Source organism: Dermacentor variabilis, chromosome 2 (genome assembly GCF_050947875.1).
Source record: "Dermacentor variabilis isolate Ectoservices chromosome 2, ASM5094787v1, whole genome shotgun sequence".
NCBI classification, from domain to species: Eukaryota; Metazoa; Arthropoda; class Arachnida; order Ixodida; family Ixodidae; genus Dermacentor; species Dermacentor variabilis.
This window is the reverse complement of record NC_134569.1, coordinates 144,329,091-144,344,196: the sequence shown is the minus strand read 5'-3', so window position 1 is coordinate 144,344,196 and position 15,106 is coordinate 144,329,091. Positions and strand designations below refer to the sequence as shown.

Genomic DNA, 15,106 nt, shown 5'->3' with positions numbered 1-15,106 from the left:
GATATTTCTACACTGTAATACTGAGGAAACTAGAGAATATACTTATGTTTTATTTTCAAGATGTGTTCTAAAGTCATGGGCATCATTGTAATCTGATTTTATGTCTCTGTCAGCATATTTCTCAAATTATTATTCAGTTTGTCTTGTGACAGATCAATAAAGATTTTGACCTTTAAAGAGAAAATGTTTCATTTGAGTAACTCGGCGACTACAGATTACGTCCCGTTCACCAAGCATAAGTGCAGGCGCTGCTTATGAAGGAACCAAATACTCCCCACATGTAAGTAATGCGAATCCTTTCAAACGTGATCATGGATCTACATAGTGCTTTCACACTATTGGAAAGAGTACTAGCACTCTGTTCTGAAGGAGTACAAGCACTCTATTTGGGGGAGTAGAAACATTCGGCTTGGAGGAGTAGAAGTACTCGGTTTGGAGGAGTAGAAGCACTAGGTCTGGGGGAGTACTATTACCCCTGTGGGGAGAGTATTAGCACTCTGCGGAAGAGTACTAGCACTCCCTGTGGGGAGAGTATTAGCACTATGCGGAAGAGTACTAGCACTCCCTTACGGTGGAGTAACAAAACTGTTGGGAGGAGTTGACCTACTCTCTCTCAAAGAGGGTAGGGTCGATCTGCTCTCGAAAAGAGTGAAATATGGGACAAGCAGATACTCCCACAAAGAGAGTTCCCGGAACTATCTTTGTTTTTAGACTGCACACCTCAAATACTTAACTTGAACTGCTCAACGCAAATACCTATATTGCAATCTTGGGCACAAACTTTCGTTGTTCAACTGTTTCTGATCGAAGAGTAAACAACACTACATATTTATGAACATAACTGTTAACCAAGTTTTTTACAAACAATAAGACAACACAGGTGCTCAGTTCCTTATTCAGAAAAGTGTCTAGATACGTAATACTGTCAATAATAAATCATAATACTGTGCCACCTGCATACGTACCAACTTCATACCGCCTAAAGGCAGAAGAAAAAGCATAACCCCTCAATGGGCAAAATATAGATTGAATATGTAACACCTTGAGCAAGCCAATTGCATGGAAGCACTGTCCGAGATGAGGTAACGAGGCCAATAAATCCGCATGCTGTTGGTCATTTTAACGATAACTTACAAGAAGTTATAAATTTTACGCCTCCAGAGAACTCAGTACTTCCTTCACGAAAGAGCTGTTAATAACTGTGTGAAAGGCGTTCTTTACTAATAAGCATATCATCACGATTATGTTATCAGGTAAATCTGCATTAATTGTCTGTGTGAAAATTTATGCATTTCCAGCTGTTGATCTCATTGACAGAAATTAATGCTAGTCACGATATACCGTGTGTCTCAGCTAACGTTAGCCAAGCAGTTTACAAAATGACTTTAAGAAACACGGTGCCAGTTATAACTATAGGATATACGGTGTTATATCGTATTAGGCCCATATCTTGTATCCTGTCTGGCATCATGTGTTTTGAATATTTTTAATTTTTCGTTGAACAGTGGCCAACGTTAGCTGCGGCACACTTTATAATATTGTATTTGTGTCCACTTGCATCGTCGAGGAGTATACCACCGCGACATTTCGCTCCATTCGCTTGTTGACCGTCTGCAACGTTCACCTGCCGAGGCCTCGGTTCTTGGTCTCTCCTCGGCATTCTTTTTTATCAAAGACGGCGTTCTACAGAGCCGTAACTGCAACCCCGACGGACATGGTCTTGCCCTAATTGCCACAACACACGTGTGTGTCTGGCACTGAAAAGATGACGATTTTTGAGCTATCACCAATTGCCAAATTTTTAACAGCTTGTAAACACCCTGCTTTACATGCTTGTGAATATGTGTTTCGCAGGCAACTTGTGCCAAGATTTAAAAATATGTAAATGCCACGTAGTGGGACACAACCAAGGCCATGTTATTTGCCGTGGCTTTGCGGAGCAAGTGCGACTACAGTGTGTGTGTGTGTGTGTGTGTGTGTGTGTGTGTGTGTGTGTGTGTGTGTGTGTGTGTGTGTGTGTGTGTGTGTGTGTGTGTGTGTGTGTGTGTGTGTGTGTGTGTGTGTGTGTGTGTGTGTGTGTGTGTGTGTGTGTGTGTGTGTGTGTGTGCGTGTGTGTGTGTGCGTGTGTGCGTGTGTGCGTGTGTGTGTGTGTACGTGTGCGTGCGTGCGTGTGCATACAACTTTCTCTGCCAATTTTAGCTCTGAATATAATATTTGAAAAGTTGAGGAAATAATAATTTGTAATTATTTATGTACGCCAAATACAAACAGTCTGACTTGCTTCAAGCGACGGCAAACAACATTAACTTGGTTCTGTACAGCTACGTCACACTTGTATATTTTTTGAACGAGAAGAAAAGGGGTTAACCGAGGGGCCCGATTTTTATTAATCATATCACGAGAAGCCAACAAAGACGTGAAGGACAATATATGGAAAAATACTTGTACTTACTAATGGAATTAAAGAAATGATAAGTTAATGGCAGTGAAAGTGGATGAAAAAACAAATTGCCGCAGGTGGGGAACAATCCCACGTATTTGTATTAATTGTGCGATGTTCTAACCAATTGAACTAGCGCGGCGCCGTTTCTCCACCCACTTTCTTGGTTATCTTACGTTTCTACTGCAGCAACTAACGTTGGGAGTGTTAGCCAGCGCCACCACTCGCAAACTTTGGCGGCGGGTGTGGAACATCCTTTTCTGCCGCAGGCGTCACGAGTTCATGATCTTTTTGGGTGAAGGCAACTGGTCAATAAACCCACACATGCTACCTGAAGGCATCAATGTTGCCGGACCGAAAGGGGTCGGTGTTGTATTCTGCAGCATCTTCGCATTGCAGGCCTGCGCACCTTCTCTTCAAAGTTCGGTGGTGGCTCATACCTTTGTGCGTGCTGTGTTGTCGCCGCTCAGTTGGCATGGAAGAGATACACAGCACGAAGATCACTTCGCTCGCTGCTGCTGCCGCGCTTCCTCACGCCAGCGTTTTGACAGCGATTGCCCGCGGTCATCGACTGTAATGTGTTCATGTTTGCCGGTTGGCACTCATGCGACGCTTGTTAATTTATATAGTAAGCGAATGTTTGCAAGTTAATGCGTCCGAAAGAGCTACTATCCTTACTTCGTATAGCTGTCTACTCATTTGCTATCGCAAACGCTGGCTCGCTTTTCGGGCAATACTGGGATGTTTTGAGTGCTATACCCGAAATAATTAGAGTGTAGCCGAGCACCCCCAATCTGTTTTTACGCGCTTCAGAGCAGCCACCATTATATTTCGCTGGCAATACAATGAAAAAAAGGGAGTTCTTACCGAGTTCATCTCCCGGCGCCGCTCAATGACTGGTTCCACCAGGTCCTTGACTAAAGCAACGAACATATCGGTGCACCATGTAGTAACTGTCGCCAGCCACACAAAAAGGGGCTGAAGTTCTGGCAGACAATCTGAATAACGGAAAGCAGGTTATCCAGCGTACTGTGCATACAGATGTGAGGTTCACTTTTTTTACTACTACTTCACTTATTTACTATGATTCTAGAAAATGATCAAATGGGTTGAAAACAAAGTTTTGGGGGACATTCTATTTTGAAAAGATGGTTTTAAAAATGCACAGAAAGTAAGAATACTTGAATAAATTCGTGTCTGCTAATTTAGGTGATAGCCGCTTTTTGAGATGTCTAGACCACGATAACAAAAGTGTCATCAAAATCGTGGCTATATTTACATAAAGAAAGACAAAAGGTCACTTTCTGCCACTTGTATAGCGCCTTAATGTTCATTTAGGAACTGCTTCAGATCTATGCGTTGGAGATAGAAGTCGACGAATTATTGGAATTTAGTGTAGCCAAATCAACACCCATTTTTAGAAGCTATAGAGGGGTAAATTCAGGACACTGAATAACAAAACGATTCCAGTCACACACACACACACACACACACACACACACATATATATATATATATATATATATATATATATATATATATATATATATATATATATATATATATATATATATATATACTAAAACATGTCATACTTGCTAATAGTGTGATTCCTTGCAGCCCAAGTGAATCAAACAGTCGGGAACTTTCAAGGGTGAGCTTGTCCCAAAAGCCACCAGGTTCGGCTTTCTGTACGCCCATGTCGATGCCGAAGCCGGCCTTGAGAATCGTGTCCAACGCGTATCGCCGCAACAGCAGCATTGCGTCCACTGATCTGTCGACAGCGCGTTGCTTTCCGACAATGTCCGCCAGTGCCTCGCTGGAGGTTTCAAATACCTTGAACGCCTGAGATACGATACATAAAGTTTTAATATGTTTATTCGCTAATTACGCAGTTCTTCTAGAGTTATTGACTTGCACAAGAGAGCGTTCATTAGCTTCTTCTACAAATACTCTTACATGTTCTTTTTTTATCTGTATAAGACTAAGATATTGAGCAAACGCCTGCGACCGGGAATCCTTTTTTAACGTGCTTTCTGGACACCACGCACAACACTACCCCTTCATTATCACAACGTGGCCGAGGAATCAGAGCGCTAATGTTCGTTTCCGCGGTCGCTTGTATTCTGTATAATATATGCCCATATACTTATTCCTGGATTTCTCAAGTTTGTTTAACTGAAATCGAAGGTTCTAGCTTAGGTCTTATGTAATATAATTTGTTCCATAATGCTTTGTCTTTATTTATTCCGATCATCGCGTTACACGGGCGCTCGGGCATTCTACGAGATTTCATGTATTCCTTAAGTGCAAAACACATTGACAGGTGGACTTCCTTATCTTTTACGGGTGGGCGCTTTTCATCGTCTAACGAATGTTATCGCGCTGCGCGGGACGCGCCCCCATGTATCGGAAACTTCTTTAATGCTATCGATGGTTCTATTGTCACCGAAGCTTGTGTAATCTGCTTGCATGCGCGACGCGAATTGTTTGCAACTTTTGGGAAGAAATGCGGGCACCACCGAATTACTCTGGAACCATCGATAACTCGTGTATAAAAGCCGACGCGCTTGACCGGCAGATCGGGTTTTCGACGATCGCCGACTCTGTTCGCCGCTGTTGACGTTCTTTGAGTGTAGACTGTTTTGGAGGGCACATGTTGGCTTAATAAAGTGCTACTTTCGTCATTCATAGTTTTGTTGCTTTCTTCACCACCACTACTACGTGGCATTTTTTCACTTAGCTGCTGATGCAAAGTATCGGCAGTGGCGGAATTGTTGACTTGTACCCTTTCTTCAATACTTTAGTACTCTTTAATACTGGACATTGCCACGCCTCCGCAATGTCCAGAGGTGGTTCGGAATTAGTATTGACTATTGTATGACACCAGGACCGGTCTTTATTTTTCTGCGGCGAGAGCACTCGGGTAACACGAAAACGAGATTAACGCGGTGTGGCTCGACAAAGTGTCACAAGTAGCCGCTGCGAGCGTTATTGCTGCAGTTCAGGTCTCCGGTAGCCCGGCGTACCGTGAAGGTTCACGCGTTTGCACGCAAGCTACAACTCTGTAATGTGACGCAGCTTTTACGTAACGTTAGCAGCTACGTGGAAAGGACTGGATAATGTGGGCCGAACCCGAACGCTGTGCAGTTAACACGACGTCTCGCAACGCTAGCTGTGCCAAGGGAAGAATGACAGTAACCAACACCTGACGCCAGCGCCCGAATTCCCCAACGAGCTAGTTGGCTCTGACATGAGAGAAATATGCGTGCGATTCTGGCATATACCCAAACCGCGGCCCCGTGCTCATACCATTAGGCCAGTTTTAAAGCGAAAGCTTTACTACGCCAGCCAGCGAGCCACTTCGGCTCGTTGCGTCGTATGCCGTATGCAGGCAGCCGTATGCCGTACGCCATAATTCTGGCGTGGCCAACGAACGACCTTGAACGACCTTGAGACGCCGTGGCCTAGCAACGCCGCAGCCGCGCTCCAACAGATGGCGCCGCCGTCGACGCCGCTGCCGTCGCCGCTCGCTCCACCAGCTGTGCTCCGCTGGGGTAGAGGGAAAGGAGGTGTCGCCTCGCGGGGGTATATATATATATATGCGCTTCGCCTCAGTGTATTTAGTCGTTATGGAGAGCGCGAAAGAGACGCAATAACGACAGAACGAAGCGAAGAGAAAAAATTGGAGGACGCTTAAGCTTCGCCTTCAAGAGTGAAACGCGACAGCGTTCCCGTCGACCCGTCAAGGGGTGCAAGACAATGGGCTACGGCGCAGCGATCACTTACGAGGCGCCCCGAATCGGACGCGGTGAGCGTCGAGCAACGCAGCGTTCGGCGTGGCAACGAAACGTGCGCCTGAGCAAGCGGAACGAACCAAAAAATCGGTGTCTCGGAGGGGTAAACGATGCACGCCAGCCAAACGTCGTGATCGGCCCGGGCAGAGAGATAGACAGATAGAGATCTAAAGAGAGGAAGGACGCTTGATTCTGCAACCCGCGAGGGAGCAAGGCGAAGCGTCGTCAGGGGAGAGGGAGTCCGGGCCACGACGCGCCTCGCACCGGTCCCCACACAGCCCCAATGCGCACGCGGCGCGCCACCTGTCGGGGCAGCGCCGTACATTGAGAGGAGGGGGTCTTCTGTGCTTGCCGCAAGATGACTCTGCGTGTGCGGAAAGCGCAGAAGAAATGTAACGGAAACTCACTTCGCTATTCGTGTAACTGCGACTTCTGTAAGTTACATGTTCATAATAACTGATATACGCCGCAATATAACTTTCTACGGCTCGTTTCTAAGACAACACCGCATTCACTAGAGGCGCTTTTGTACCGCTGTGAAGCATCGAACTCGTGGCTGAGTGGTAGCGTGTACGTCTCACACTCCGGAGACCATGGTTCGATTCCCACCCAGCCCACCTTGCAAGTTGTTTTTTATTCATGAAGTGCCTGCCGGGATTTATCGCTCACCGCCAACGCCGACGACACCGGCTTTTCTGCGACACGAGCTCCTTGACGCTGTCGCGTTGAAACACGCTCAAGAGACGCCAGAAGAATGTGCCGCACAACTCGAGAAGCGTCGTGGCGATGATGCGGCTAGAAGAAGTCGTGCCACGGCCCGGAGTGACTCTTCAACTGCGGAGGAGACCGCTTTGAGTTCTCGCGAGCGTCGGAATGAGACGCTGCGTAGACGACGTGCCGAGAGAATGGAGGAAGAACGTGCATGCAGCTCTTGCTTTCGCAATTCAACTAGGTTTAACCAGAGCTAAACCACAGGCAAGTTTTTCAGTAGGCTCCCTACAGACCACAATCGCACGGTTAGAGCACAGGGCTGCCGTGCACTAAGGCAGAGATTTGACCCGAGCATCGGTCACGCATTTCTGTTTATTGAAGACGCCCGAACGGAGGCGATACAGGAACCTCTGCAAGGTGCCTAGAATGGGGCAAAGATTGCTTCGCATTTAATACAAATGCTGCACATTCAACGAGTTCGAATATGTGAGTGCATGAAGAGTCGAAACACGAGTACACAGGCGCATGCCCACACGCGCAAACAAATGCGTGCGCACACACACAGACATGCGCACAAGCGCGGGCGCACACAAATTATGTCGAGTCACCTGGGGAGTACTAGCGGGTACGACGGACACCTTGAACGCATGGTTTCGAAGGCAGCGTTTACATGGTGTACATGTTTTTCTTTGCATGGTTGCAGAGGCAACGCTTACTTGCTCATTACCGTACATCCGCGCATGCAAGCAGGCTATCTTTCTGGTTCATCGTCATTCTTTCCCCGTACGGCCGCGGTTGGATGGATGCTATCTATGATCGTCCGCTTTGAGATGGCGCCTTTGCGCCACGAAGCCATTGTTATTGTTTTGCCTGATGACCTGCCTATCTTTATAAATACAAAGAAAAAAATAATTTCCCGCAGCAATCATGAACCCCTAATGGGAACTTTGCTTTTGTACGCCTCTGTTGTTTGTGGTCTCCCAACTTTTCTGCCACCAAACTTCCAATCGCCTCTTACTAATCTCCATTGAGGACATGTTTACTTTCCCCCTGCTATCGCTGAATCCAAGGGCTTCAAGGCGGCCAGAGGAGCACAGTGCATAATATTATTACACCGTGCAGGGGAGCCAAACCGACAGCTGGGCAAATATATTCGCATTATACTAGCATGTTGCGTCGTTTCTTTCGCTTTACCGCAGGAAGGACATGCTTCTCCTTCCTAGGTGTACCTCGTTTTATAAGTGCGCGTTCTAAGGCATCCTTATCTTGCTTCAAAAAGTAGAGTTTTGATTGATTTATCATGCTTCTTTCCTGATTCCTCATAAGTAGGAAAGAAGCGTGATAAATCAATCAAAACCCATAATATTGCCTCAGCCTCTCTGACTTCTCGTTTGACGTTCTTTATTGACAAGCTATTTATTAAACCGGTCGCATATTTGCTGGTAAGCTTCCTTCGGATGGGCGGAGGCGAGTGCCATCTGGTAGTGAGTCAAGGAACCAAGCATGCGTGCTCCGCTGTGATGGATTCACATATTCGGCAAGGGAATAGCCAGGCTGCAGCAATCACGGTCACAAAACATGGCGAAGTTTGCCTTTAAAGAAAAACACAAGAGCGCAGAAATTACCATTTTTAAGACACGTACCTGCGTCAGCTTGCTCGTCGTGAATGCTGGACTGATTGCTCCTCTCAGGGACTTCCAGCGGTGGACGGATGCAACGAACACCAGCGCTTCCGGATTTATGGGTGCAGGCAAGACGCCCATGATGTTCTGCGAACAGGCACAGATGCTTTAATTAAGCGATGCTTCTTTTCACGTTGTAACTGCTCTCTGCAACAATAAAAAAAAACATCAGCTGGGAATATTGACCAGTACTCCATTGTAAGTGCAGTATCTAGGAGCACTCACACTATCTGGGACAAAAGAAAGCGTACAAAATCAATAAAAGTCTGATAGTCTTAGCGCTTGCCTTGTGTCTAATGTCGTTCGTTCCGTCTAAAGCATATGCTTGTGAAATCTGCAAGTATTAACCAACTAGCATGAGCCATTACGCAATGCAAGTAGACCATTAACACGGAAGAGCGGCGTGCATTGTGCGGTTCGTATGGCTAGTTTCTCTATGCGAATCGCGCGCTTTGGGAGTCGGGCAGCAGGTGGTTCAGCCGGCCATATGAGGACTACCTCCTCGGCGACTGCTTCACGCTCGCACATGAAAGCTCGCTCGCCAACCAACACCAAGCGCTGCACACTTGAGCCTCCCATCTTATATATGCGAATAAGGCCCTTGGCCGGCCTATGCCGGGCGTCCCGGTTAATTGGGAACAAGGTTTTAAAAAAAAAAACAAGAGCTTAAGAGAAATCGTACTGAATGCATAGTAGCCATAGTCGTGTGTACTTACAGCAAGTATTTTTTCATCACGAAGCATAAATTAATTAAAGTGTTGATTAGCAAACTTTTCAGTTATTGCTTGAACCGCAAACATACCACTTAAAAAGTTATAAGGCATCTCAAATAATCTCCGTGTCAAGCATTTGTTTCTTGCTCAGCTTTGCCTTGTTGGTTTTTCCAAGTAAAAACAAAAGCGTGAAACATCCAAAATACGAAAAAAAAACGGAAGACACTTTGTCGAGACTAAAGTTTGAAACGGCGAGCCGCCTGTAACTGTTGCAGCGCCGTTTGTGGATCAGGAGGAGACGCGTCTTCCATGGCGGAGTCGGGGTGTAGTTGGCCAGCCTCATTATCCTCTTCACTCGATTGTCTTGTAGTTGATCGGCTTGACGCGGCAAGATTGCTGTCACGGCGCTTCCGAGCTTCATTTGCCTTCGTACCCAGAGATGAAGCGAGTCGCTTCAAACGCATTGCCGCTCTTGCTTTGGCCCGTCGCGTCCCTGGACTCTGTGGTGTCGGACGCGCTACGCCGGCTTGATGCATGCGACGTATACGCTCAGCCTCTCTTGAGCGCCGCTTGCGTGCAGCAGCTGCCACACGTCGCGTGTTGGGAGACACTGGTTTGACGATACGAGGCATCCTTCCCACACGATACCGCGAAGTAAACTGCCGCCACCGCCGCCGCCACACAACACCCAAGCAGACGGTCGCCACGCGCACCTCGCGACAGTGGCCTCAGGCCACACAGCGCCCAATCGGGAAGCCACCTCAAGCGCCTGGCGACAGTGACGTCAGGGCGCACCGTCGAACACACGGCCGCCACGCGTGCTGATGTGAGAGTCATACCGCGCGGCGCCATACCACCTCGACACCCGCGCTGGACAACAGTGACGTCATGCACGCGAGCCAATTAGGAGGCCGGAAAGCTGTGACAGTTTCTACTAACGGCAGATGACCTTGACAATGACCCATTAAAGGCTTCCGCCTTAATAGATACGCGCTCGCGTGCCGCTATTCAAGCACTCCCAAGGATGCAGGGTTTTACTAGCGTGGCAGCTCGATACAGGGCTTCACGCTACGTGATGGTCGCGGCACCTTCGGAACATCACGATGGTGCTCCGATGCATAGTAGTAGTCAGCCTCGAGCGTGCCTCGATAAGCTTTTTGCTGGTCCTGGATGATGACGTGGATGGGGCGAACTACTCCAGAAATGGACAAATTAATCTTCACAATGCGCAATACTAAACGGGTAGGAATCCCCGCTTGCTGGACCAAACACGATACCGATACCAATGATCGCTTAATTTTGTGGTGCGTTATTTTTGATGGCAACATCATCGAACCCACTTTTTTAACAATACACTAATGACGCGACACTACATCAACGACCTTCTCGAGGGGCCCGCGAAAGACCTCTGTTGTAATGTTCCATTTGCGCACCGTTGGAAAATCTTGTTTCAGCATGATGGTGCTCCGGCGCATAGTAGTAGTCAGTGTCGAGCGTGATTCGGCAAGCTTTTTACTGGTCAGTGGATTGGCCGACATGGTCCTCTACCCTGGCCTGCAAGGTCGCCGGACATGACACAGCTGGACTTCCTCTTGTGGGGCTACGGGGAAAGATCGCATGTAGAGCAGCGAAACTACCCCACCGGATGCCGTAAAGGCAAAAATAAGCAGAGCCCGCCGCGAGATTCCAGCGTCGTTAGTCAAAGCTACAACAGCAATAGTGTTTGAAAGAAGCAAGTACTTTATTGCTTAAGACGGAGACCTGTTTGAGCACGTGCTATGAGTGGCAGTGAAAAATAACCGCTCAAAGCTGGTGTAACACGTAACGGTTTAACGCACCTTGATGATGTCACCCTATCGTTACATAAAAGAACCTTGCGAAAAAAAAAATAGATAAAACTGCTTTGTTCTGCCCTTTTTCCGGAGTTCAAGAGACATAAAGGGCAAATAGCTAAACCAGTTGCATGTTAAGTGTTTCTTTGTGGGCGGCTGAGACGCCTTACGTGCTTTTGGTTTGCTCTTTACTGAAATCAACTCCTGAGTAGCTCTTTTCACTTCTTCCCAGAGCTGCCTTCTTTCTTTTTCCGTGCTCTATTGCGCAGTTTGTTTTAACATTGGTAGAATTCATTCTGTAGCTTTGCTTCATGATGCGCGAAGGTTAAGGCTATTCCGAGTGTGTCATGATCGAGCACAACATTCTTGCGTCTATAGATGCTGACGCTTATCGCACCATGCTAGTTACGCCGGGTAACCTCTTGAGTCACATCCTACATGAAGCCTTGTAGGATGCGGCAATAAACGAATGCAGCCGTATATCTTTCAAACGCTGCTTGGAGGCACTTGAGTAGCGGTGTGCGAGCGCGGATCTATTTCATATTTTCCATATTTCGCGGGCTTTTGTTTTTTTTTTCAAAAAAACAACAACAACCAGGCACACTTCATCACGAAATAAAGGCTTGATTTGGGGGTACTTAAGATGCCCTACCACTTTGTAATTGATATGTTTGCCATTCAAGCAATAAATAAATACATCGCCAAATAAATATTAAAGTTTTGCATTCATCCATTCATCCATCGCTAATTAAAAGCAATTAATTAATACTTCGTGATGAAACAAATACTGGCTCCAAAGTCCTTACGACTGCCGCTACTATGCAGTCGGTACAATTTCTCTAGAGCTCTTGTTTTTTTTTTCTAATCTTGGTCCAAATTAACTGGCGAACCCGGTATATACTTCAGGCTTTGCGTGATGGGAACTACTCGACGACCCTTTTCGCCTACATCCTCTGGCAGGACCATATGTGGAAATATTGCAGAGCAATGAAAATGCAGTTATCCCTAAAACTCCCGGAATCGCCACAACGTGTACGTTTCAGCGATCTGTAACCCTAAGCATGTCGCGACCCGGCTGGAGCGATAGAAAAGTAATCACAGCGAAATTCAGTGTCCTTCCACCCGGTGAATCAGGATGACCAGCGAAGCTGTGTATGTGGGCCAAGGCCGGTATACATGGAGGATTTTTCCAGACGAATTTCGCGCAGCAGAACACGCCGTGGCGGCGTGACGCCCAACTTCCGCGCTGGCTGGGGATACTTGGAGCGAAAAAGCTGCGTGTGCCGTCTCAGTGTGGCCAGATAAGGCAAAACTGCTTTAGTTAACATGAAATGCACAAATAAACTTTACCGATCTTTGCTCTTTTTTACAACAACAAAATACAAAAAGAAAAACCCTAAAATTTTACCTGCAGCTCCTTCAGTTGCTTTTAATAATGTATCCGTATATTTGTGCCTGCTTAGCGCAGAGATTGCGTTGGAAATAAGCGGTATGGCCACGCTGTGGATTATTGAAAAGATTAACGTACAGACGTGTCTCCGTCTTTATAATCTTTATAATTGACCATTTCACTACACCCACAATATGGAACGCTTCTGTGCCGCGCAGATAAGCTTATCGTTAAATTCCACACGAGCTGCATTTCAAGTCATGGCCACTGCCATGACTTGTGCCTGGTGATTGGTCACCAGGCCCAACGGCGGGCATTAGCAGCAAAAACATTTCTGTTCGATAATTTCCGTAATTAACTAAAATATAATAATTAACGTTTTATTTACCACCTTTAGTGCAAATTTATTTGCGAATATAAAGCCGAGAAGTAGGGAAGTTATCTATGCGTAATAGAGAGCCTCTGTCAATAGCATAATTTTCTAAATATCCGTCCCCAAAATCTGCTAAAAAGTGCCTCGGCGTTCCAGCTAGTCTAGATATTCCCGAATCGTTGGAGGCGAACTTTTAACAGACTACTGACTGGAACATCCATTTCGCAGCGCATTTCAAGGTCGCATACCTCGAAAGTTGTCCTAGCTAGCAGATCATAGGTATGACCTCACCTCTTTTTTAAAAAAGACATATTCTACACAAAATTATCGCCTGGTATGAATGTATCACGCCCTCCAGCAGGGTTTAGGTGTATAGTATGAAGTGTCTCAACTAACGTTATGGTAGCTGTTCAATAATAAAAACAGACTTAAAGAACATGGTGCAAAATATGATTTTCAGACCTATACAGTGTTCGGTTGTTAAAACTCTGGCAACCGAACGTCGCAGATCCTATAATTGCATCTTGCACTGTTTTCTGTGATCTCACTTTGTCGTTGACCAGCTTGGCTAACGTTAGCTGGGACACACGTACTGTCGGATACTGTAAACACCAAAACACAAGTAACAAAAATACTGCGCGCAGAATAAGAACAAATGCGGTGTTCCTGTGAGCCTATCGCAACTCATTATGCGTTACGTTGCTTAAGTGACATTGCGTTCCCACGTGGTCACTGGATATCTAGGAGAGAGCTGCTTCGGCTTCTCCTCAAGTGCCTCCGGGGTACGGGGTTAGAGTATGAATTGTGAGCCGTGCGAATTGTTGTAGAATGGATGATGCGCCATCTATTGCACCATCTGTGAACTTTTCTTGTGTTACCGGGCGCTGTTACAGTAGTACCTGATGCAATCTGACGAACTTCAGACCGTGCCGCGTTTGATAGTGAGCGCTCGCACGAAGCAATTGCCGGCAACTTTTGTAAGGCTACCACAAACTGCAGCAAGCAACACGTTCGTTCATTCACTTCCACTACAGTAGACAGCTGAAAGGAGTGCTCGCCAGGACATCTCGGCTCTTGCATATAAATAAAGGTTGCCTTACCCTGCCACTTAATTCATTTTATATCAAGTAAAACCAATGAACCAATCTTTACCTTGACATTTGCAACATCGCCCCATCAGTGTAGTTTGATAGCGCTTAGTGTAGTCTCAGTAAAACAAAATGTTACCACTCAAAAATATGTGAATGAGGCCGAAATTCTACAAACCCCTCGATCAGGGAACACCTGGAAGTCTTCGATTAAAACTTTCTTTAATAGGTCAACATCTTTAACCAGGAGAAAAGGCGCCGCTCCATTGAAGAACCTAAATTGTCAATAAGAAAGAAGAAGAAAAAGCAAGGTTACCCCACGTGCTCCACGTAACTATAATCGAACTTCGAATAAAGAGCGTTATGTGTTAAATGAGTGAGACCAACAGTTAGTGTTGTTAGTTTGTCTTGAGTTACGAAGGCAATTTTTATGTGTGATTAGTTAGCTAATTATTAGTGTTTAATTGTGAAATTTACGAAATCTTCATTTAGGGGCATAAGTCCTACTTGAAAACTTGTAGAACGTGCTCAGAAACCACTAAGGAAGTTTAAATTACGCGATTCTTTTTTACTACCTTTGAAAAGAGCCAGCGCAATATAAAAAAAAATGCGGACACTGCCCGCTTGCGGGCCTGGATTGCCGTGCTCTTGATTGCATTTCAAAACAAGAAAGCCCGCATGCTTGTCGAAAGCCGACGAGTGCATCTGCATCCATGTTGACAGGCAGTCTATTACTCATCATTTAAGAAAGTCGAAGATCTCGATCTTCCCAAAAATCGTGGGGACGTGCGCTGGATACCTTTACCTATCTTTTTTTTTTAAATTTTGTGTTCACATGTGGGATTTGTTCTGGCCTTACTGGCAAAGAAGAAGTTTAGCAGGAGATGGCGGTTCGCAGCAGTTCGCAGCTGTGGCAGCCTGCTGCTCTCACACTAATAAAACGTGGTGAATTGAGTGTGAGAGAAATTGCTGCAGCGTGAAATTTTAATGGGCGGACCTCACACACTTTCCGGGTGGCCGTCAGACGAAAAGCGTGGGCCTGCCCCAAAGGCTGGGCACTGTAAAAAAAGTCACAGGTCT

At 46.2% G+C, this 15,106-nt stretch overlaps 1 protein-coding gene across 3 annotated transcripts in view; it reads right to left on the bottom strand.

The window, feature by feature from the left end:
- Window positions 1–15,106, bottom strand: part of LOC142572813 (cytochrome P450 3A31-like) — a 185,081-nt gene that overhangs the window by 133,081 nt on the left and 36,894 nt on the right. For 2 of the 3 annotated variants that reach the window (XM_075682184.1, XM_075682183.1), the window contains exons 4-7: window positions 14,205–14,301; window positions 8,592–8,717; window positions 4,036–4,285; window positions 3,308–3,438 (exon numbers count right to left, since the gene is read on the bottom strand). In XM_075682184.1, coding sequence (XP_075538299.1) covers window positions 3,308–3,438; window positions 4,036–4,285; window positions 8,592–8,717; window positions 14,205–14,301 — 604 coding nt within the window. The remainder of the gene's footprint in view (window positions 1–3,307; window positions 3,439–4,035; window positions 4,286–8,591; window positions 8,718–14,204; window positions 14,302–15,106) is intronic. The other variant, XM_075682185.1, reaches the window with a different exon arrangement.